This window comes from Anguilla rostrata, chromosome 14, assembly GCF_018555375.3.
Source record: "Anguilla rostrata isolate EN2019 chromosome 14, ASM1855537v3, whole genome shotgun sequence".
NCBI lineage: Eukaryota > Metazoa > Chordata > Actinopteri > Anguilliformes > Anguillidae > Anguilla > Anguilla rostrata.
Window position 1 is genome coordinate 21,088,942 of NC_057946.1, and position 23,255 is coordinate 21,112,196.

The window sequence follows — 23,255 nt, forward strand, 5'->3', positions numbered from 1 at the left end:
GTAAAAGGATAAAATGCCAAATGAACAACACATGGAAGGATATTGGTACAGAACAGCAATTAATAACACCGGATTACCTGCGCTGATAAACAGTGCATTAATAAATGATGAACATAAAACCAAAGCTATTTTTATCATACACATCATGTGTGAAAAATAAAATATTACTTTATATCCTAACATGAACCAACTGAAACTCATTTTGAAATAAAACCAGTTATGAAAAACATGTAATTAAATCTAACAACGTTGTGAATATTAGTATGATTACGTATTTTATAAGTTCCGTATTTTTTAATTGTTGAATTACTTCACTGTTTCTGCATTTATTCAGATCATTAAATAGTGGTTTATTTAAGTACGACATGTAAAACGGAAAAACGCATGAAAAGCAAATGATTTTCCTTCTCGGGTAAAAGTAACCACATACATGCGCACGCAAGAAATACTCAATTTTCAATACTCAAACAATTTTCTTCCAGCCTACAAATGTGTCGTGGTATATTTGCCACAATACAAATGTCTACATCGAAGGTCTGCCATTGCGCAGTACTTACATTTACGACAGTTTCTCTTTACGACAATGTATCCGTAAAGCTGTTGAATAATCAGCTGACCGGAGAGAAACTGCAGAGGGTAATAAACAAATTAAACTGAATTGTTTTTATCGTTTAGTCTTCATAGATAGCAACTACTCACCGCAATTGTTCAAAACAAAGGAAATGTTCCAGTAGTGTCTGTAGGTAAGTCATTTCTATTTAACGATTAGTTTTCTGTAGTCAGCTCGCTAGCTAACCCGGAAACAAGCTGCGACAATGCAGGTGCATGCATTTATTATAATGAAATTATGTAAAGTTCTTACTAATATGTAACAGTGTAAGCCCATCGAGTAGATTGGTATTTAATGGGGTGTTGATAGAGAACTTAGTTGTAATTTATTCTGATAACGCATTGGACCGAAACCTTTTACATAACATCGACGTTGCAAGTAGCTTAATAGCTAACTTAGCTAGCTGACTACTATTTACTGTTTGCTGCCAGTTCTATGACAGCGAGCTAATCTTATCTGGTAGGCAAGATTGATCGGCTTCATCACTACCATTGTGAAAGTCCATAAAATGTATAAGTTACCATGGGATCTGGCATGCCAGTTGATGGCTAGCAAGTTCATACTGTTATGAAATAGGTAAAATAGGTAGCTGAATTTTAGCACGCTTGCCCTGAACAGCAATCTGATTCTTGTTTAATACCAGGTCAAGTCATGCTTACATGTCGTCGATGATTATGCTAGGAAATTTACATCAGTGTTAAATGAACCAAAACGTTGTTAAGTGGCTTCATCAGTGCTGTAAAACATGTAACTTGTATGCATCAACCATGTTGTGTTTGTTAGCTATCGCATCACTCTCCAGACCTGGTTGCATACAGTGAACTGTCAGCTGGGTAGCGCTTGATAGTTTGTCTTTCATCAGCATTAGCGCACGGCCAACTGGTTTGCTGCACTTAATGCACGCAGTAAATATAAAACGAACGCATTACGTCCTGCTCTTGGTTATATTATTTGCGCAGTTGAAACGGGCGTTTTTGTCTTCTGGGAGTCTTTTCTGTTAAACATCACAGTATTCGGGAGGGGGATCTGCATGCCATCTAACGTCATTTGCGCCGACGTCCAGTTCGTGTGTGCCGCTCACTCATGTGTCTTCACCTCAATAATAAAATCAATGTGGTGTTCCAGTAATTTTTCTGAAGTCTGAGCGGTACTCTTTACACTAAATTAAAGAGCATGTTCTGAGTCCATGATAAGGGCTCGGATTACTATATTCTGTAGACTACACACACTACTATAAAACTGTGAGTGCACCTGTAATTAGGCTACGCTACACTGTCATTACACGAGCAAATGCACATGCCTACTTGTATTGTGTAGGCTAACTACCGGTACACTTGATAATCAGAGAGGTTAAGGTTGGCGTTAGGCCGACGGTTTATGTGGGATTCCTTAAATGAAATCTCCTGTTCCAGGGCTGCTGCATACATGTTACATTACATTAGTACCATGGTGAATGGTACGTTTTGTAAGGACATTATAATTAAAAATGGCTTTGTTCCACTCACAGTCACATATAGGAGCAAAATAATCTAATTTAACCCTGGCAAACCTTTATTAAAAATAATTATAGCCCATGTTCAGAATGTACGGTAGCTTGTTTCAGAGGTTGCCTTATCCATTCTCAACCCAGTTATTTTAACATGAAGATATTGATTGTACTGAGAGCCTGTGATAACAGTTCAGTAGTTGCTCGGTTTCCACAAGCAGTCTGCAGCAGCCCCCATTGTGCTTAGTAAACAGCCTACTTACTCCTACCTAGTTTTTGGGATTGAAACTGAGAAAGCTGACAAAATGAAGTTGGTGCACATTGTGAAGATGAAAGGATTGTTTCGGAAACTCAGGCTTTCTTTGAAAAGACAGGAAGAAATCAGGTACTGTACTGGAATGGTGTAGAAGTACAGGAGTTTTGTACAATGTTCATTCAGGGTTACTTTGCATGGCAGGATTTCTTTGGGTAAAATAAAATTACTTCTGGCTCTCAGCATAAGTTACCTCAGGTTTGCTATTACAATTAATTAGGCTATAAATTGTGATACAGTGTCTAGTAACTGTAATTATAACCTTGTATTTTATTTTGTCAAGTGTGTAGTGTTTGTAGTGTACAGTTTCGTTGATACCTAGTTGTCATTCCCGGTGTTATTATGGATGATCTGTCACTTTCTACCATCCATGTTCCTCTTGCAAGCTGCTCTGGACGTGAGCATCTGCAAAATGGCAGTAGTTTACGTAATGTCAAATTTTACATTGGGCAAGTACAAATACCAGAGAATGAATATGAAAGCCTTAAGAGTTCTGTTAATAGATCAAATTGCTTTCTTGGCTGGCATTTCCAAGATGTGTGAAGTATGCTTGCGTGGGAGAATGTTGTTAGTATTATGCACCATGTTAAGCCGAAAAGTCCTGATTCTCCGGTTACTGTTACTGTTTCATGTTTTCAAATGTTCTTATTTTAAATCTTTCAGAAAAGTCAACACCACACCAAATGCAATACACTGTGTTGTTATTGTGAAGCTCATGTTTGAGACTATTCTGAAATCTCGTGCAGTTGAAGCTTGTTAATGTGAGCAATCCATTAACCCAAATATTTCCAGTGAATAGACAAATCAATAGGATGGATTACATAACATTTCACACTGAAAATGCTTTCACATTGTCTTTTGTAGCAGAGAGCATTCATAAGAAATTGTTTTACATTTCTAAGATTGAAAAAAGAAAACATTTTCCAGTTCACAAAGGAATGGAACTAGGTCAAAATATTGTAGGTGAAATCAGATGCGGTATTATGTAACTGTTGATTTTTTTGTTGGAATGCAGCATCTTGAATGTGGGTTGAAAGACAAGTCTTTTGTACTCCTCCACATAGTATTGCAGTACAGATATCCAGATATTTTCTTCCAAAGGCTTTACATTTGTTTACATAATGGAGATATGATGCTTTTGGCACAGTGGTGACTGAGTGTTGGTGTCACTACTGAACAAGGAGTCCATAGTGGCATGGTGAAAGTAAGGGTTTATGTTGTGGATCAACAGTTTAACATTGAACAACATTTAGCATGTCAGATGACGGGAATTTTTTGTTCTCTTGAATTCATGTTTGAGGATTGAATTGTAAATAAATGACCAAGCCCTGGTCATATAGATAAAACACTACCTGGTTTATCCAACATTTTGTTTAAGGATGAATGTTTTTCAGAGAGTAGCCCTCAGTGCCTTAAGAAGAAGTGAATACAACTTGAAGAAAATGTGTAGGTGGGATACCTTGTGGATCACAAGCATCTTTTTTCAAGCTCAGCCACACAACCAGATTAGCTCATCACATTGTTATGGTAACTACAGTATAAATGCATGAGGAAAATAGACGTTTGTCTTGACAGTAGCTTAGCTAGTGCTGGGTCAGTGCAGGGAGGTTTGTCTCCTCCATTTAGGATATTTTACAAATTCTCCTGTTTTAAATGGCTTTGATGAGTGAAACGGACGGACACTCCATATCTTCAGCGATGGCTAATGCAAATCGGTGCTTTATAACAGCTGGCTTTTGTGCCAGGGGGAAACTGCCCTTCAAACTGGGACTTACCTTGATTTGCTTTCCTGACCTGTCATGAGTGATCCATCACATGCCAGTGGTTTTAGGCAAATGGAAATCCAGGCTGCTTTACATCACTATTTAACCCTTATTTAAATAAGTCTCAGGTGTTTGGCCAGTTTTTACAGACTCTTAAAACCGTGGCTTCAGTGGTCATACTCCGAAAAATGTAAACAATTAGGCCTACGTCTTTTCAACGTTTGCACAACGTCACAGGACCTGCTGATTTAATAGAAAATATTGTAAAAGAATCGTGTTTGTCACAGAATTAACGGCAAAGTGTTTTGTGGTTGGAATAAAGAGCCATTTTTGTATCAGAATCTGTCTGAATTTGTCAGGGTCAAATATAGGCTATAGCTTTGAAGGACTAACACTAGTTGTTTTCTAAATGTTGAATACCCTTCTACAGAAAAAAACAGACATGCTAACCTGAACTGACAGTTCAAGAAAGAATTCTCTGAGGAATATTAGTAATAAAAAATCCTTACTTTTTAGGTTATTGGTGTCTAAAGGGTTAAAGTATGACTAATAATTATTTGACTGATACTTGCGTGCATCTCAGATTAATGAGGAAACATGCTGTACAGTGTACTGCTCTCCTTTTATTTGTGGATGAGCTCCACACGGCTGCATGGATTTGTAAAAAGTTTTTTTTTTTTGTATAGATGGGTTCATTTGTGAGGATGTAGTACAGTGTTTAATTGATTTTGCTGTACTCTAATTAGCCAATAGCGTCTGCCTTACATAAACAGTGTCCATCTAGTATTGATGCTTCGTGCGGAAAGAGGCCCCTGCACCACACCCTGAATGGGACAAACCGGCCATTCATCTTCTTTCCCAGGGAACCGATCATCAAACCAGTTTTCACGGTCTACTGTCTCCTCACCCTCTTTTCTGATTAACAGTGTGAACATTGTTGGAGAAATGTTGTACAGAAACGTTTATGAATGCATGACTTATGAAATTAACTGCTCATCGGACTATGATAATGGCCGTTGTGGTAATGCTGCAGTTGGTAATTTTGTGAGGGAGGTCCTGCCCAGTTCAAATTAATGTGAGGATGTCAAGCTCCAGAGTTCAGTCTTTGGGGTAGGGCTGGGCGATATGGCCAAAAAATAAAATCTTGAATTTATTTCAAACTTTTCATGATTCACAATTTTAATCTAGCTTTTTTTTCTTGCTTTTCACTAAATAAACTAAAAAAGTCCAAGACATAATTCAAATAAGTGTTTTCCTTATTAAAATGAAAAAAAGAATGAGACTGTATGAACTGGTCTGCCTATGTGTGCAATAACAGTTGTTCAAGAATAACAAAGAAATAACAGCACTGGCAAGGCTCTCATTATTGTGCATTTTTTTACATATAAATATATACATAAATACATGACAGCATTGTAAGCTATTTCATTGAGTTTGTCTTCTGGTGAAATGCAGAGTGAATTAAGTCCCTTCTAATGAGCAAACACGCAACCTATCTACACGTTCTGTGTAGATGAGTGACTTGAGTGGATTGGGGCTTGTTTTACAGAGTGCTTAGCGGCTGTATATCCCCGCATTATAACATTCGTAGTTTAAATCTCGATTTTATGATTCAGCTGTTTTTTGCATAGTTTTAAAACGTAAATTCGAATGAATCTATTTATCACCCAGCTCTACTTTGGGGGTCATTGGATAACTCTGTGTTGGTCACAACATGGTTGGATTCATTAACTAACAATAACAGTATAATTTAGGCTCTAGTATAGTAAATGGTAAATGGTAAATGGACTGCATTTATATAGCGCTTTTATCCAAAGCGCTTTACAATTGATGCCTTGCATTCACCAGAGCAGTTAGGGGTTAGGTGTCTTGCTCAGGGACACTTCGACACGCCCAGGGTGGGGATTCAAACCGGCAACCCTCCGACTGCCAGACAACCGCTCTTACCTCCTGAGCTATGTCGCCCTATGTCGTATAGTGCTGCCTGTTTGATTTGGTCTTGTGCAAAACAGTATTGCATTCAGTAAAGGTACATTTGATCTGAGAGTGTTGTAGTGTCTTTTGTTTTATTGAACATTCCCCTGCAATTTAATAGAATTAAGATTTGAACCCACGCTGTTTGTCCCAGTGCACTTACTGCAGCCTTACATTTTTATCCATCTGCTTTGCACTCAGCTCAAGAGAGAACATGTCTGGAAACAGCCTGGTGTTACCCATAGTGCTGTGGGGCCGCACTGCCCCCACACACTGCATCTCCAGCCTCCTGGTGATGGATGACCTGGCCACCATCATCACTGGCTGCCATGATGGCCAAATTTGCCTGTGGGACATGACTGCTGACCTGGAGGTGAGTGGGCGGGGTCAGCAGGGGAACAAGAATGTAATTGCAGTACAATCACCATTGTATTTAAAAAAAAAAAAAAAAAGAAATTAAGCAAGCTTACAATGGCTAGGGCAGATTAATGCAAACCTCTTGCCACTTGCAGAAGCTCCGGCATAGCTGCGTTGACCTCTCTAGTCCCTCTGTTGAGTAGTCCCTCTTCCTTTCTGTTCAGTATCGGCTATTTAAATTGCCTTGCAGATTGGTTTATCTTGGGCAGTACACATATTTTATATTGTTCATTATTTATTTATTATAATTATTCAATTTAATACACAAAATTACAGTTTTTAAGTGTAAAATGGCAGTGCCACACCCTGGATTTTAACCTATAACCTTCTGGTTACAAATGAAGGCCTCTAACTAATAAGCGACCCAACCGTCCTTGCATTGAGCATTAAATTGATTGGTTTGGTTTTTTTTTTCTATGGAGCATTGATGAAAGGATGTGACCTTTGGTGCGTGGACAGTTGCCCCATGTGTCACTCTCCCCACGCTCTCTCCTGTTTTAAGATCAGTCCCCGGGGGCTGCTGTTCGGCCACACCTCCTCCATCACGTGTCTGTCCAAGGCCAGCTCCAGCAGTGACAAGCAGTACATTGTCAGTGCCTCAGAGAGCGGGTGAGTGTAGCGCCTCCCTGCTGGTGCATTGCAGGAACTGGGAGAGTCTGGGGTGAGAGATGAGGGGTGAGGGGTGGGGGTGGGGAGTTTTGTATGAATGACATTATATGACTGTGATAACTGCACTTTTGTAGAATGCCTGCCTGTGTATCTGCATCAAGCTCCAAGTGGGACAGTAAGCAGCTCTATCCGATGTGCTCTGAGCAATCATATAAAGTCCTTTTATGGGAACATTGTTCATATTTCTCACCAATCATTCATTTGCTGCTCTGATAGCATTGAAATGAAAAGGCGGTTCTTATGAAGCTTCAACAGAACTGCTTACAGTTTTACCTTGACGCTGTGCTTTTTGTGTTCAGCGTATCATGTCGTAATGCCGTTCGGCCTAAACGATGCGCCATGTGTGGCTCAAGAGTGCAGAGTCTATCTTTGTGCACTGTGTCTCGGACTGGAGTGGGGTAAAGGTGAAATTGAAAAGCAGGGCAGTGGTTTGGTCTCTGAGTGTAATTCTGTGCCCCTCTCCTCCACAGGGAGATGTGCCTGTGGGATGTGAGTGACGGGCGGTGTATTGAGTTCACTAAGCTGGCCTGCGCTCACACAGGGATTCAGGTATGTGGGTGGGGGGGGTGCACCTCAATAATCTGAAATGCAGGTATGCAGCCTTGCTAATCCTCCTCCATGGCATCTCCCATGTCCAGTTTTACCAGTTCACCATAGGGACCCAGCGCGAGGGGCGGCTCCTCTGCAACGGCCACTACCCAGAAATCCTTGTGGTGGACGCCACCAGCCTGGAGGTTCTGTACTCGCTGGTGTCCAAGATCTCCCCCGACTGGATTAGCTCCATGAGCATTATTCGGTCTCATCGCACCCAAGGTCAGTCCCACTACCCCTGGGCCCCGGCCACGCCTCCTGGCCTGGGGAGGAAGTCTCAGCCTTTATGGGAATCTGGGATTAGCACCTTAAACCCCCTCAGAGCACAGGGGTTGGATGAGCAGTGATCTCTTCTTTCTTTCTCATGTTTGGTCTTATGACACACTGCCAGCCACAAGTACACCTTGTTCACAGAACTCTGAACAAGGATACTGAGTCCTTCTTTCCCAAAAATAGAACCTGTACTGTATTTGATCTGCACAAAACAACACAAATTAAATAACTGATTTTCTATCATTATTAGGTCAAGACTCTAAATGACTGATGTCTAATTGAGAAAATTTTACTCTTGTGTATTTTTTAATTTGAATTAATTGACTTGTTTACTTTTACAGAGGACACCGTAGTGGCAGTGTCAGTCACTGGGATATTGAAAGTATGGATCATCACAGCCGACGTCAGTAGAATGCAGGTATAGACTAATAATCATACACTGGTGTGTGTGTGTGCTGTGGTATGGTGTTTAGCTCAGTGAGTGTGTGTATGTTAGAGTGGTGCTCAGGTGAGCCTGTTTGTGTGTTAGTATGGTGTGGCGTTCAGGTCAGTGTGTGTGTTTTTGTGTGGTTTAGTGTGTGTTAGTATGGTGTGTTCAGGTCTGTGGGTGTGTGTGTGTGTTGGTGTGCTTAGTATGGTGTGTTTTCATGTCTGTGGGGGTGTGTTGCTGAGGTCTGCCGAGGTCTGTGGGGGTGTGTGTGTGTAAATGTGCATTAGTATGGTGTGGTGTTCAGGTCTGTGGGTGTGTGTGTGTGTGTTAGTGCGTTGTTGTACTCAGGTCAGCCTGTTTGTGTGTGAGTGCGTGTATGTGTGCGTGTGTGTGTTTGTTTGTTTGTGTGTGCGTGCGTGCGTGCGTGCGTGTGTGTTTGTGTGTTTGTGTGTGTGTGTGTGTGTGTGTGTGTTTGTGTTTGTGTTTGTGTGTGTGTGTGGTGTGTGTTGTGTGTGTGTGTGTGTTGTGTGTGTGTGTGTGTGTGTGTGTGTGTGGGTGTGTGTGTGTGTGTGTGGTGCTGTTGTGTGTGGTGTAGTGTCTGTCGTGTTAGTGCGGTGTGTGCCAGGTCAGCCTGTTTGTGTGCGTGTGTGTGTGTGTGGTGTGTTGTGGTGGTGGTGCGGGTGCTGTGTGCGCTGTGTGGCGCTGTGGTGTGTGTGTGTGTGTTTGTGTGGGGGTCGGGGTGTGTGTGCGTGTGTGCGTGTGTGTGTGTGGGTGTGTGTGTGTGTGTGTGTGTGTGTGTGTGTTGTGTGGGGTCGGGTGTGGTGTGGTGTGTGTTGTGTGGGGTGTGTTAGTGCGGTGTTGTGCTCAGGTCAGCCTGTTTGTGTGTTCCAGGATACGGAGCCTGTCTTTGAGGAGGAGTCTAAGCCCATCTACTGCCAGGGTTGCCAGAGCATCTCCTTCTGCACCTTCACTCAGCTGTCTCTGCTGGTTGTGTGCTCCAAGTACTGGAGGGTGTGTATGTGGCTCATTCCAAGTTACAGAGCGCAGAGCATCCAGCACAAATGGTGCCCTCTGGAGGCCATTTTATTAATTACGGCACACATACACTCAGGATTCTCAACAAAGGGTGTTAGAATCGATTGAATTGTAACCTGAAGCTGAAAACATGCCAGTATTTTGACCCACAGAAAATGTTTGACTGTGCTACCTGTATAATATAGGTGTCCTATTTTCCTGTGAGCCTGTCTCTGATAGTGGGTGTTGCTGTCCCTCTCTCTGATGGCAGGTTGCTGTTCTTGTAGGGGCGGCAGTGCAGTATAAAGGGGAACTGGGTTTGTAACCCAAAGGTTGCAGGTTCTGTTCCCAGGCAGACCACTGCCATTGTAACCTTAGGAAGATAATTAACTTGAATTTCTTCAGTATATTTCCAGCAGCTGTGAAAATGTGTAATATGTAAAACTGCTGAGAGAAGTTGTGTACGTTGCTGAATGGCAGTAATGTAAGGATGGCGCGTCGCTGTCCTAGGTGTTCGACGCGGGCGATTACTCCCTGCTGTGCTCCGTGCCCAGTGAGAACGACCAGGCCTGGACTGGCGGGGACTTCATCGCCGCTGACAAAGTCATCATCTGGACCGAAGATGGCTGCAGCTACATCTACAAGCTCCCCGCCAGGTGAGAAATGCGCGCGGGCGCTTGGTGGGTGCGGGCGGGCGTGTGCAGACACGTGCAGGTCTCCGCAGATGCTGATGGGGTCCAGTCCTGTGACTTTCCAGCTCCCCAGACACCGGCAGACACTCGAAGACCCGGGGAAACGTGCCACGACACCCCACCGGCATGGTCAAATCAGTGAGCCCTGCGTTTGCCACACATACGTGCAGACCAGGCGCTATCCCACAAGTCCACAGCGTTGAGTAGCAGGGACACATCCCTAACACAGAGTTCTTTGTGCTCTAGAAGTAAGCGTGGTTCGGTTCCGTGTTCCTGTGAGTGTGGCCTGGCGTGGCGCTGAGTGATGGGGCGTGTCTCTTGTCTTCCAGCTGCCTCCCGGCCAGCGAGCACTTCAGGAGCGATGTGGGGAAGACCGCCGAGAGCTCGGTTCCCCCGCTGGTGTACAGCATCGCCGACCGCGCGGACAAACAGGTGGCTCCTCCCACCCCCGCTCGCATCACTTCCTGTCATTCTCTGTGTTTCCCAGTGTCTTCGCGCAGTTCAGAAAACCCCAAAAGAAATGACTCATCTTAAATCGAACAGTAGTTCCACTGACTGCACCGCACCTGCTGAAATTCAGATATCAAGGGCCTGATCGTAAAGGAGGTCTTATGAGTATGATTGGTACAAATGGTCATTTTGGTCCTATGTCTGAGATCGAAATGCGTAATGGTTTTACAAATGATACACGTATTTGAAAGGAAACGATTTGTATCTTTCATTAAATATGATTAAACTCTGTCCCAAGAATGCGGAACAGTGCCGGAGAGTACATTGAAATGCACGCCTTGGTATTCAGTGTTATTCTTTTATTCATATGAACAGATGAAGTTATGGATTTTGGGTGATGCTGCCAGACAGACCAGTAGAAAGCTAAAATTGCGAGCAGTGCTATTGATTGTGCCTTCCATAAGGAGCCTGTGGCATATTTCAGACTGAAAGGGACCTTAGACTGTCTGTAGAAAGAAGTAAAGCTTGAACAGAGTTTCCTGTTGACTGCAGTATTTATGTTCTTCTGACGAGACTCGAGAAGCACAGTACTTTCTGCTTTTATGCTCTTTTTCATCTTGTTGCCCAGGAGGCGGTGTGAGCTCTCTCAGGTGAATTATGTTTGGAGCAATCAAGGTGGTTGTTTATTCTACCGATTAAGTGGCTAATCCTTAACGTTTAAAATGGGTTTATATACTTCCAATCATTACCGCTGAAAACCAGGCTCTCTCTGAAGACTGTGAGCCTCGCGCTGGTTCTGGCTCTGACTTAGATTCCCCTGGTGATGACTTGGAAAGTATTCACACTGTGGTGTTCTGTTCATTTAAAATGTGTTATTTGTGTTTAATGTCAGAGCTTTTTTTAAGTTAGAATTTTAGGAAGTTTGTGTGTATGTTAATTTGCTGTCTGTATTTTTGTTGTTTGTTTTTATTTTTGTTTCCCCTTTACGCTCTGTCTGTTGTGCCCACCCCCGCTGGGTCTGTGTGCGGAGCGCCCCCCTCAGGTAGAGGAGGGCGGTGAGGGTGCGGACACGGTGTGCGTGTGGCCGGAGCGCTACCCTGACCACGAGAACGCTCCAGCACCACAGCTGCTATTCCGCCACCGGCCTCTAGAGGCACCAGTAAGCGTAGCTGACAGCTGGGCAGAGACTCACTCCACGGCCAGCAGGGGGAGCTCTCATGGCAATGACCTGAAGAATCGCAGATCCACATGTGGGGGCAGGAGGTTTTACTCAACTATAATGGCACTGCTGCAGAAAGTGTGGTTTCAGTTGTCTCATTTTGTCAGTCGTAGCTGTTTTGTGACTTGATTGTATGGAAATTGGGTGTGGCCATTTTGGACCAAACTTTTAACATATTTGGTTCCAAATCAAATACTGTTTATTGTTTCAATGTCAGGACCAGAATAAAAGCTTCTGGGACAGATTAAGTTCTGTCTGATAAACATTCATTAATTTTACCCCGATTGGCCCAGGTGCTCCATGCCTGAGCCAATCAGAACAAGGTGCTTGGAGGTTTTGTTGTAAAATGAAAGAAGCAGCTGCTAGCCAAAGCTGAGGGCACAGTGGATCTGATGCTGTTGAGTGACCTGCCATGAGTGCGTCTCTACCTGGCTCTCTCCTCACCCTGGTTCACCTGGTTTCATGCTACTTCCCGCTAAACACGTTCAAATTAAAGCCATCTTCCCTGCCATTGATGTTCACTTCGGTGAAAATGCTTGCAAAGCCCCCAGGCTTTGTGGCAGTGTGTCACATGTGCAGTGATTGTGGGACGATTCACTTCTGTAGACCATACAGTAATGAATTTATCCTTGTATAATAACGCTAAATCATGGTGTGGACATGCAAAGATTGTACCAGTTAACCAGATGGTCTTCATGAAAATAGACATAATTTCTTTGGCCAGTTTTTTTTTTATTTTTATGTTTTGCCTGGTTTAATTTTCTCTGCTGATTATGTGCAGTCAAGAGTCTTAAGGGCATTTGGAGCTTGAAAAAAATATAAATGTAAATGAACCAATAGTACAACTTATGCGAAAGAAAGTCACATATGCATATGTGTGTGTATATATATATATACATATGCATTTCAGTCACATGAATGGAACTGATTGGTGTATATTAGTGTAGGGGGAAGGAGTGTGGAAACGGTGTAACCTGTGTGTTTGTGTGGCTTCTCAGGCACTGGTGTGTTCTGTCCCTCCCAAAAACCCTTTCAGCTTTTATATCTCCTCTCTTACTTTGCTTTAATATCTGTTTGAAAGTTATTCTGAAACCAACTCCATATTTACTGGGGCCTTCAATGGATTAGGCTTAACCTGTCAATCAAAGGAAGGAAAAAGCTGGTTACGCTTGCTTCGATCACGTTCGGTCACGAAGAGGTTCCGGTCAGTCAGAGATTTGATTGGATTCAGCTCTTGTTTTCTTTGAGCATTTGCTGTGTTTGTGTCTGGTGACCTGTGTTAGAGATTCCAGCTTTGCACAGTTTGAGTTTGTATGCAACACAGAGAAATATCGGATTTGACATGCAACTTACAACTAGAAGATGGCACAGTTCTAGGTTCAAAATATAATTTAGAAATATCAGAGTCCTATTTGGTTTACAAGAAAAACTATTTAGACTCCATAAGCACACACAGATGGAGGATGTTACGTCACAAATTGTTATAGGGAACAGAGATACCATGTTAGAATGGCATAATGGCTCTGGAGAGTTGAGCTTGAGAGACTAACTGGCGTAATTTACCTGTCTGCATGTCCGTCATGCATCAATCATGCTGGTACATGGATCTAGCTGGATTCCATTTCCCCGTGTTATTCTTAGTACCTGCCCTAGAGATACCAGAGCTCTTCCTGAAAGACTGGGTCATGACTTGGCAATGTTGTGTACCTCCCTGGGTAGCCATTCTGGGTCAGTGTTCATTCTGTACACAACATTATTGTGGTCAGGTTTAGGGGTGGGCAAGCTGGTTCCAGATTAATTGCTAGTATGTACGCATTATCTTCACCAGATAGTGTTTTGATGTGTTATAATGCGCTGAAGATTTCCCTCTGTCACCACAGGACAGTGATGAGAAGAGAATCGGTAAAAAAAAAATTGGTCAAATTCTGACATGCAATTCAACATTTTAAATAGTATTCTATTCAAATATATGTGTTTTTTGAAGGAGTATTCATTTTTGTTCTTATGTTGGCAGCCCTAACCTGAAGTGAGTGAATGAATTATCTGGGCTACACAACCTTGGAAATGAGGAAGCTCATCTCCACCTGCCGTCCTCCTAACATAATGCTTTCATCCTGAATCATTTTGAAAATAGTATAATTTGTTATTTTTTGTTAAAACGGTTTGTTCAGTCATGTGTCACAATAATTTGGTATTTAAGGGCCACTCGGATACAGTACAACTGATTTTCAGACTGGGAGATCTTTATGGGTAGAAGTCATTTAAATACTTTTATACACATCTGTAGGAGATGGACTAACTCTGCTACTGCATTTAGCCTTTATAACCCCGCACAGGTGCTATGATGTACTGTAAACCATGCTTACATGTTTTTGTGTAGAAACTATGCAGTGCCATTGTAGATGGTACAGACGTACTCATAGATATACTGTAGTAAATTCCCACAGATCCGTTTATACGATGCTGTCCTGCTTTCATCATCGCCATTAATATTATGTTTGTCATTATCACTCGTGCCTGTTTGAGAAGGGAAGACAACCTTCCCTTCCTCTGCTCCTTGACTTTGTAGTTGATTTGAAAACTATGGTGTCTTTAGAGTTATGTGTGTGGAAATCTGCCTTCTAGGACTACAGTTGACCCCCTGTGGCCTAACTGTGATGCCCATCGTTTTCAGTGTTTTTTCTTTCTTAACCCTACCCGTACCAACACCCTCTAATCACACTGTTACTATTAAATTACATTGTCAGAGGTACTTGCACATTTCTGAAGTGTAATGCTTTTTGTTGCGAATACTTCAGATGAGGCATTGTTGGCTGTATATGCCTGTAGATAGTGCTTTTCCAGTCCATCTTAAATTAGGCTTAAAGGGGGAAATCAAGCACTGCCAAAGCCCTCTGCACTGCAGTGAGCAGAATCTTGATGAGCTTTTTGATTTAAGACTTCAGTTTGAAGGTCTAGCTGAAGCTACAGTTCTTGATGCAGAGACCACAGTCTGGAATGGGGCTGCAGCTCACCCCACAGTCTGGAATGGGGCATACAGATCACCCCACAGTCTGGAATGGGGAATACAGATCACCCCACAGTCTGGAATGGGGAATACAGATCACCCCACAGTCTGGAATGGGGAATACAGATCACCCCACAGTCTGGAATGGGGCTGCAGCTCACCCCACAGTCTGGAATGGGGCATACAGATCACCCCACAGTCTGGAATGGGGCTGCAGCTCACCCCACAGTCTGGAATGGGGCATACAGCTCACCCCACAGTCTGGAATGGGGCATACAGATCACCCCACAGTCTGGAATGGGGCATGCAGCTCACCCCACAGTCTGGACTGTGGGTTGCTGTCTGTTGCTGTGAGTCCTGCATGGTTCTGCACAGCTGCATTGCATTAAAGCAGGGATTGGGCCTACAGTCCGTCAGCACCAGCTGTGCAGGAGGCGTAGTCCTTGAGCGCAGTGACTGCGCAGTTCAGCTGGTGGACTGCGGAGGCTGTCAGCACGCACTTCAGACGAGCCGTGAGCTGGTCCACTTCACGGAAGACTTTGCAGTGATAGGCCAGAATTGCAAACGCAAATAGACTATTGGGGAAACACTTTAGAAAATAAGTTTAACAACTGTTAAAATGTAAAAATAAGCAATTAAAGGAATGTAATTCAGCTTTTTTCAGATGCAGGTTACATTATGACTAATGCAGATGACAGGGCAAATGAACAGTCATTTAAAATCCATACATGATTTGACTTAGTGTGTCATATGATCCAAGGTAAACACCAGAAACGATGGGGCTAACCAACACTCACTTCCATGTGCTGATAATGATGAAGGTGACGATGATAAGATAGTAATGCTGTAAGTTTTTAGTCCCAGTAGTGCTGTGTGGAACAGTGGAACCGAACGCCTGTGTATGACCTTTCTGTTCCGATGCGTTCCAGCTGCTAATCTGTCCCCCGGTCACCCGGTTCTTCTACGGTCGACGGGAGCCCTTCCACAAGCTTCTGGTGCAGGGCGACTCAGGGGGGCGTCTGTCCCTGTGGAGCATCCCAGACACCTCACCCTTACAGCCGCTGTCCTCCACCGCAGGTAAAGACCCCTCGCCGCCCCCTACAGGCGATGGTCAGTCCACTGCAGGTCAGTGTGAAGGTCTTCCCCAGGCACTGACTCTTAGGCTGTAGTCCAGTCTGTTGATATGTACGCCGTCAGGGATTTACACTCAGCACTTCCACTTGGGAGCTTCCCTTAAGTTGTTTGTTCACTGATATTTCGTTTGGTCCTGTCTGTTCATAATGCAAGCAAAGTCTGCAAAATGAGCCCCTCCACCCTCCATTTGGCACAATGGAATCGGTCTACAGGCTGCAGACTTGGGGTCGTGACATTGTGACATTGTGAGTGAGGTTTGTTTGGCCAGAACATTTAGTGGATGGAACCACAGCCTTGATTAGTTTTAAGATGGGCTCACCTTCATAGATAGAGATTCACTCTGTGGTAGGTGCAGTTGTTCACCTATATGCTAATGTTCTGTGTGTTCCAAGTGTCCTTAAGAACATTGCAGTTGCTGCCTTAGAATAATAACAATGTCAAAAACATTGGATGTTTTGTTGGCTGTCATGTATTTTCATTTCCTCCTGTTTCCCTGATTTGAAATTGGCGGGTCTGCCTCCTGAGATACCACTATGTCTCATACAACAGAGCTACATGCTCAGATGTACACTGCAGGAAACAGTACTACATGATAACTAGCACTGACAGAGAGAAAGCCAATATGGACTCCTATTAACAAGGCTTGTATCTGCAATGTAGCCTAGCCTCCCTGGACTCAGGGGGAAAGCCTGATATTTTCATAAGATGCTGCTTTTTATAATGTTGTTGTAAACAAACTTTTGTTTTTTGCATTGGCTCTCATATGTTTAGCGTTGTGAAAGTCTCATACTTTGGCTCTGGCAGTTTTTATTGCTTCTCCAAGAAACACTGACAGCCTGCAGAAAATGCCTATATTTTGTTGGCACTTTCTGTTATTGAATGCTTATTTTTCATTGGCTGTTGACAGTCCCTTAGAGCTCATAAAACTTGACACAGAAATTGGAGAAAATGTCTGAACAGCTTGATATCCACTCATTGCTCATAAGGGGCCTACAATATAAACTGTATTTTCTTGTATGACCTGACACACAACACAATCTAAGGCGAGTTTAAATCTAGGTCTGGTTTCAACATGTACGCATCAAAAACTCATAGAAAACATAATGGCCATTTAAGGTGCTTAATCAGGGTGAAAACAATAGTTTTTTGCCTGCTTAATTTTCATCCCACATTGTTGCTGTCGTGTTGTACATATTACAGTTTTCCTATAGTCTTAATTGTAGCAGTGCTTAGCAGTGGTTGTCACGTGTAATCAATTTGTAATACACAATTGCGTTAAAATCCTATCCTATAATCTTTTTTTCAGCTTATGAGTTGTCAATGGTTGATTAAAATGATTTAATCCACTAGGGGGAGTAAGAGGCCTATATTTCACCAGCATTGCCTTTTCCTGACACAAGATGCTGATCTTAGTGTTCAGTGAAATTGAAAAAAATACATAATAAAGTAAAACATTTTACATAATGGTTTGTTTTTAGCTGGCTTCATTCTGTGTTCAGTCACTCCAGGTCCTATGATAGTAATACATTACAAATGATGATTAGGTTTATTGTTTATTAAGACAATTGTTTATTGTGGGGAGTTAGCAAGACCAGCATCTAGGGAAACGCCACCTTGTGGTGGCTTTCAGAGTGACAATAAAGACCTTGGCAGGAAACTGAAATCTTCAGTCTAAGTGGGGTATTCATTGGCTTCATATTCTCTTAAGTGTGTGTAATCACAACATTTTGGCATTATTACAATGTACCCTGCAGCTCAGAGAATGATTTCGATCTACACTTTAAATATTTACTGGTGATGAATGGCTATAATCTGCCAATGTGTGATAAAAATGCAACTAATGTCATGTTTTGAGCAATTAATTTCCTGTGGTTTTTAAATAAAATGGAATTCTTCCATTGTGTGGCTGAAGTAAAAGCAGTAAAGATCTGAAATTAGGGGTCTCAAACTCAGATCCTGCATGGCCGCTGTGCCTGCTGGCTTGTGATGTTCTCTAGCACTTATATGCTTAATTTAACTCATTGATTGGCTAAAGAGGCAGCACACCTTCGTTCCAAGGCCTACATTGGCTGCCGATTGAAAGGAAATCATGAGAAACCGGCAGAGACTGCAGCTCTCCAGGACTGGAGTTTGAGACCCCTGCCTTAGCTCAGTACGTACGGACGAGGCTGACGTACTCACACAATTACACGCTGACTTGAGTCAACTGCAAGATGTTTGGACTGAATGATTGTTTTTCAGTTATAGAATATAACCCCCAGTTATTAAACTTTAATAGGATCCACTTTTGACTCTGATGAAACATATCTTTGTGGATGAATGCATGTATTTTTAATACATTTGCAAAAAATAATTAAATGGCTATTCTTTTCAGGTCAGAATTCCATTGAGGCTGTGTGATTGGGTCAAACCGTAATACGTGCAGTGCAGGCTCCTCTGTGTTGTGAAACTTCCTGCCTGACTTCCCGTGCGACTTCCTGTCTGAGCCTGCTGTGCCCGCCCCTTTCTCAGAGCTCCAGGTGTCCTCCAGCATCAGCCTCCAGGAGGCCTTCGACAAGCTGCAGCCCCAGCCGGCCGGCATCATCGACCAGCTGAGCGTGCTGCCGGGCTCGGAGCTGCCCATCAAGGTGACGGCCAGCGTCTACATCCCCTCGCAGGGCCGGCTGGTGTGCGGCCGCGAGGACGGCAGCATCGTGCTGGTGCCCGCCACCCAGACCGCCATCGTGCAGCTCCTGCAGGGGGAGCACATGCTGCGGAGAGGTGAGGGGCGGGGTCGGGTGCGACTCTTATCAACTGACCTGCTTATATTCTGTGTGGTCGCAGTACTTGGGACTGCTACAGTCAGTTCACAAAAATCCATTTTCTAAACTGCTTACTCCTGGTCCGGGTCGGGGGGGGGGGGGGCGGAGGTTGGAGCCTATCCCAGCAGACATTGGTTGAAAGCCAGGAATACACTCTGGACAGGTCACCAGTCTATCACAGGGCCCACACGCTATGGCCCAAAAACCATTCTCTTCAGCTTGCATTTATTTTTCACATTTTTTTGCATTTAGTCTTTATAAGATGGACCTTAAAGGCAAAAATCACTCAAAAAAAGTATTTTGCTGTTCTTTAGTTTTACCATATCAAAGATACTTTTTAAAAAATTTTTTTAACAAACCACAAGCTACTTTAAAATCTCAAAGTGGTTTGCAAGTGTCCTTGTGGCTAATCCTCCAGAAAGGCATTGCTCACCTTTAACTTACTTTATGTGGATTTTTAGCTAAATACATTCAGTAGACATTTAATAATACCTTTAATCAACTGTTGTTGCTTGAATGCTAAAGTATTGACCTCATATGCTTGCCTTAGCTGTTGAAATGTAATCTGTTGTACAAATGGGAAAGAACTGAGCAGGAACATGCCAGTTCTATGCCTTCAAAACCTTAATGCAAGTGACAAAATATTACATTTGCGTGGTTTTAGTTACCTGTATGTTACGGAACAACTGACTACAAACCATGCAACCAGTCCTACTAAAAGTAATTTGAAAATAAAATCCAAAAACAGTCAAACATGACGTTAGCTGAATTACTGATTACTTTTGACCGTAGTATATTCCAGTACTTCCTGTCCCTGTAATGCATGCAGGGTGTGGTGTAAGTAAGGACAGGGATAATGCGTATGATTCCTTTAAGGTGTTTTGGGAGCTGTGTTTGGCTCCTCAGTGCCGCTTCCCCTCGTTTGTGACCGAAGGCTCTTCTTTCTGTGCCTCCATTTTAGGCTGGCCTCCGCACCGCACGCTGAGGGGGCATCGTAACAAGGTGACCTGCCTGCTGTACCCCCACCAGGTGTCCCCGCGCTACGACCAGCGCTCCCTGGTGTCCGGAGGCGTGGACTTCTCCGTCATCGTGTGGGACATCTTCACCGGCGAGATGAAGCACATCTTCTGCGTCCACGGCGGGGAGATCACCCAGCTGCTGGTGCCCCCGGAGAACTGCAGCGTGAGCCCCCCGGCGGCCATTTCCCGTCTTTCCCGGCCCCTCCCTCCTCCTCCTTTATGCTCACTCGTTCTGTGCCTCACCCTCTTCCACTCCCTCTTTCTGTCAGGTCCAATCTTCCTCTCTCTCTGTCTGACCGTTAATCTGATTCCCATTCGCCGGGCTGTGTTTTTGTTATTGGTGCAGTGTAATATGTACTGGATGCAGTCGGCTTGCTCCTTTAAGGGATTCAGCAATGAATAACAATTTGTGCTGATCCAAATGTGTTGGAAGAGGTTTATCATTAGAATGAAGAAATGTATTCGTAAACACAGATAATTCACTCGCCTTTCAACAGAGGTCTGAAAGACAAAGATATACATTTATTTGTGAGTAGATTCATGTGTAGAATGGATAGAAGCTGACTGTGACCTGCTCTTTATCCTTATACTTCATTTCGACCCTAACCTTTACGTCCATTTGCAATTACGCTGAGAAATGGATGCGTGGGTGGGACCGTTTCTGTCAGTCACGCTGAAAGGGGGCTGGGCCTGTGCACACTAATTGATAGTAGCCCCTCCCCCCCCCTCCCTGGTGGGCCTGCCTCCTCGGGGCAGATGCTCATCAAACGCAGCTTCCTCCCTCCCAGAGCACCAATGTCTCTCATTGATTGACAGGAACAATATTGGTGTCCATTACGGGCGAGTGGTACAAACTGTAAATAAAGCAGCCGGAGAATTACCTTGGGTTTAATGACCTTCTTGGTTATGTGGCTGCTTTATAGCATATCAATACTTGTACTTAAGGACCGGAGCATTTAATTGATACGTGAGAGCAGGCTGGATACTATAGCTGTTGAAATCCATAATACCCTTAGTGTACCTGTGTCCGTCGGCTCCGCGCTCTCTCCCGCGCTGACCACATTAGCGCTGATTAAATCATAAACATTGCCCTCGGCGGGGGCTCAGTTGGGCTCCCTGACCCTTTGGCTTCCCGGCCTGCTTAAAAGCACGCCCCGCTAGCCGTCTCCTCACACGCTCCGCCTCCGGCTCCCTCGCTCACCCCTCTGTTCGCTGGGGAGTGCTCCGTTTAGCTCTTCGAGAGGAATTCAAGCTCTGCTTGTTTTTATCCGATTTAATATCTCTACAACGGGATCCTGTTACGTTATATTTTTACATGATGAAGGGGAATTGGGCCTGCCTGTGTGAGTTTGAAGGTGACCCTGGCCGGGGAGAGAGGAAGCGGACGGCGTTCAGACGGTGTTTGCTCGCGCGACGCGGCGCGTTAGCGTTAGCGCTGTTGTGGAGCGGTCGCTAGCGCGTGACGGAGCACGTTGTCGCTGAGCTCATTGAAGATGCGGGCCCCGGAGCCGGGGAGCGTGGCGGATGTGCGGCTGGCCTGCTGCGGGGAGGGGGGCGTGTGGCGATTTGGGCGGGGGTTGGGAGGGGGGCGGGGGGGGGCAGCGATGAAGAGTGATGAGTCCTCGCAGTTCGTCCACAGGCCTTCTCATGGTCAAGGTTCCCCGTGGCACTCCATCAATGCTTAAGAACATTGCCTGTCAGCACAGATTGCAACTTCAATTTAGTCTCCTTTCAGGCCCTTCCAACATCTTCCACCATTCATCCCCCCCCTCGCCTGGATGCACCCCCCCGCCTCCTCCCCCCTCCACCCACCCAGTCCATCCTTGGCCATCTCCCTGACAGACAAATGGCATTATTGTATTTAGTTTTGAAGGAATATTTACTGTTCTCAGGAATGCCTTTGCTGTACTAAAGGGCCTGTCACTCACTAATAAGCAGCGGGAATGGCATTTTTTTTAGACTCCCCGTCGCAGTATTTCACCCTTGGGGGGTTTCCAAGGATGTTGCTTTTAACGGCGGCCTCATTCGGGCCCGCTCCTCCGGTTTCGGTCCCGGGCCGCGATGGCAGCGGCTGATTTAGCTCACGGCGCCCTTGTGAAGACCTCTTATCACGCCCGGGTTAAACGCTCCCCTCCAATGCGTTCACTTGTCAAGTTTTACCCCGGTGACAAACTCCAAAAAACTTCGGTCATTAAATGGGCAGGGGGGAAATAAAAAAATCTGTGGCGAGAAGTCATAAAAGGAGTGGTGAAAGAGGAGTTTTTAACTGCGGTGGCCATGGAGACGATGCAGTTACTGTGTGGTTTTTCCCCCTTCTTCCCTGTTCTGCTGGCGCTGACTTGTTGGAATGTGTTATAATATCACGTGCAGGGATTTACATTTGACATATAAACCTGACAGTACCAAACCGCCACGCTTTTTCGCTTTACTGCCGGAGCCAATTCATGTCAGAAAGGTCACAGATTATGTGGGGTTTTATGACGGGGATAGGGTGACATTTCGGTCGGAAGGCGGCTTGGTTTACAGACGCCATTCAGAGACGCGGGCGACCTCCTGCGTCTTGTGTTTTTATTCACCGTTTGCGTGTGGCTTTTGTGGAATTTACTGCCCCTTGTCACTTCCACCTTTTCGGTCTCTCCTCACTGCGGTTTTACCTTCAGCATTTACTCGTGAATTAGGCCAGTGTTACCCGTATTCTCACTCGACTGTGCGAGATACTCAGTCGCCAAAATGAACAAAAACAATTTCTTCATAAATTGGCTATCCCACGTCTGTGGTCAGGTGCTGTGTGAAGCTCAAGGCAGCTTTAGTGCATTGACCCTGTCTGAGTCCGTGTTCATCTCTCTCCTCCTCTGTTGTCGCCCCCTGCAGACGCGGGTGCAGCACTGCGTGTGCTCGGTGGCGAGCGACCACTCGGTGGGGCTGCTGAGTCTGCGGGAGAGGAAGTGCATCATGCTGGCCTCGCGCCACCTCTTCCCCATCCAGGTCATCAAATGGCGCCCCTGCGACGACTACCTGGTGGTGGGCTGCTCCGACGGCTCAGTCTATGTGTGGCAGATGGACACAGGTGAGTCCCGGGCAGGCAGCGGGGAAACAGCGTTTACCTGACCGACATCTAGTGCATCTGACCAAATGTGTCTAAGTACGAGTATCTTGTGTCCTCCAAGTACTAGCGTCCTCCAAGTACCAGTGTCCTCCAAGTACTAGCGTCCTCCAAGTACTAGTGTCCTCCAAGTACTAGTGTCCTCCAAGTACTAGCGTCCTCCAAGTACTTGTTCCTCCAAGTACTAGCGTCCTCCAAGTACTAGCGTCCTCCAAGTACTTGTGTCCTCCAAGTACTAGCGTCCTCCAAGTACTTGTGTCCTCCAAGTACTTGTGTCCACCAAGTACTAG

The 23,255-nt window shown here is 44.5% G+C and overlaps 1 protein-coding gene across 6 annotated transcripts in view; it reads left to right on the plus strand.

The window, feature by feature from the left end:
• The first annotated feature begins 540 nt into the window (after positions 1-540).
• Positions 541-23,255, plus strand: part of LOC135240171 (WD repeat-containing protein 7) — a 163,127-nt gene continuing 140,412 nt past the window's right edge. For 2 of the 6 annotated variants that reach the window (XM_064309520.1, XM_064309521.1), the window contains exons 1-13: positions 570-743; positions 6,348-6,519; positions 7,066-7,172; positions 7,703-7,781; positions 7,871-8,045; positions 8,438-8,514; positions 9,418-9,537; positions 10,051-10,196; positions 10,562-10,664; positions 15,838-15,985; positions 18,554-18,802; positions 19,805-20,025; positions 22,734-22,929. In XM_064309520.1, coding sequence (XP_064165590.1) covers positions 6,361-6,519; positions 7,066-7,172; positions 7,703-7,781; positions 7,871-8,045; positions 8,438-8,514; positions 9,418-9,537; positions 10,051-10,196; positions 10,562-10,664; positions 15,838-15,985; positions 18,554-18,802; positions 19,805-20,025; positions 22,734-22,929 — 1,780 coding nt within the window. In that variant the 5' untranslated portion in view covers positions 570-743; positions 6,348-6,360. Of the gene's footprint in view, positions 744-6,347; positions 6,520-7,065; positions 7,173-7,702; positions 7,782-7,870; positions 8,046-8,437; positions 8,515-9,417; positions 9,538-10,050; positions 10,197-10,561; positions 10,665-11,724; positions 11,842-15,837; positions 15,986-18,553; positions 18,803-19,804; positions 20,026-22,733; positions 22,930-23,255 lie in introns of all 6 variants that reach the window. The other 4 variants (XM_064309517.1, XM_064309515.1, XM_064309516.1 and 1 more) reach the window with 4 other exon arrangements.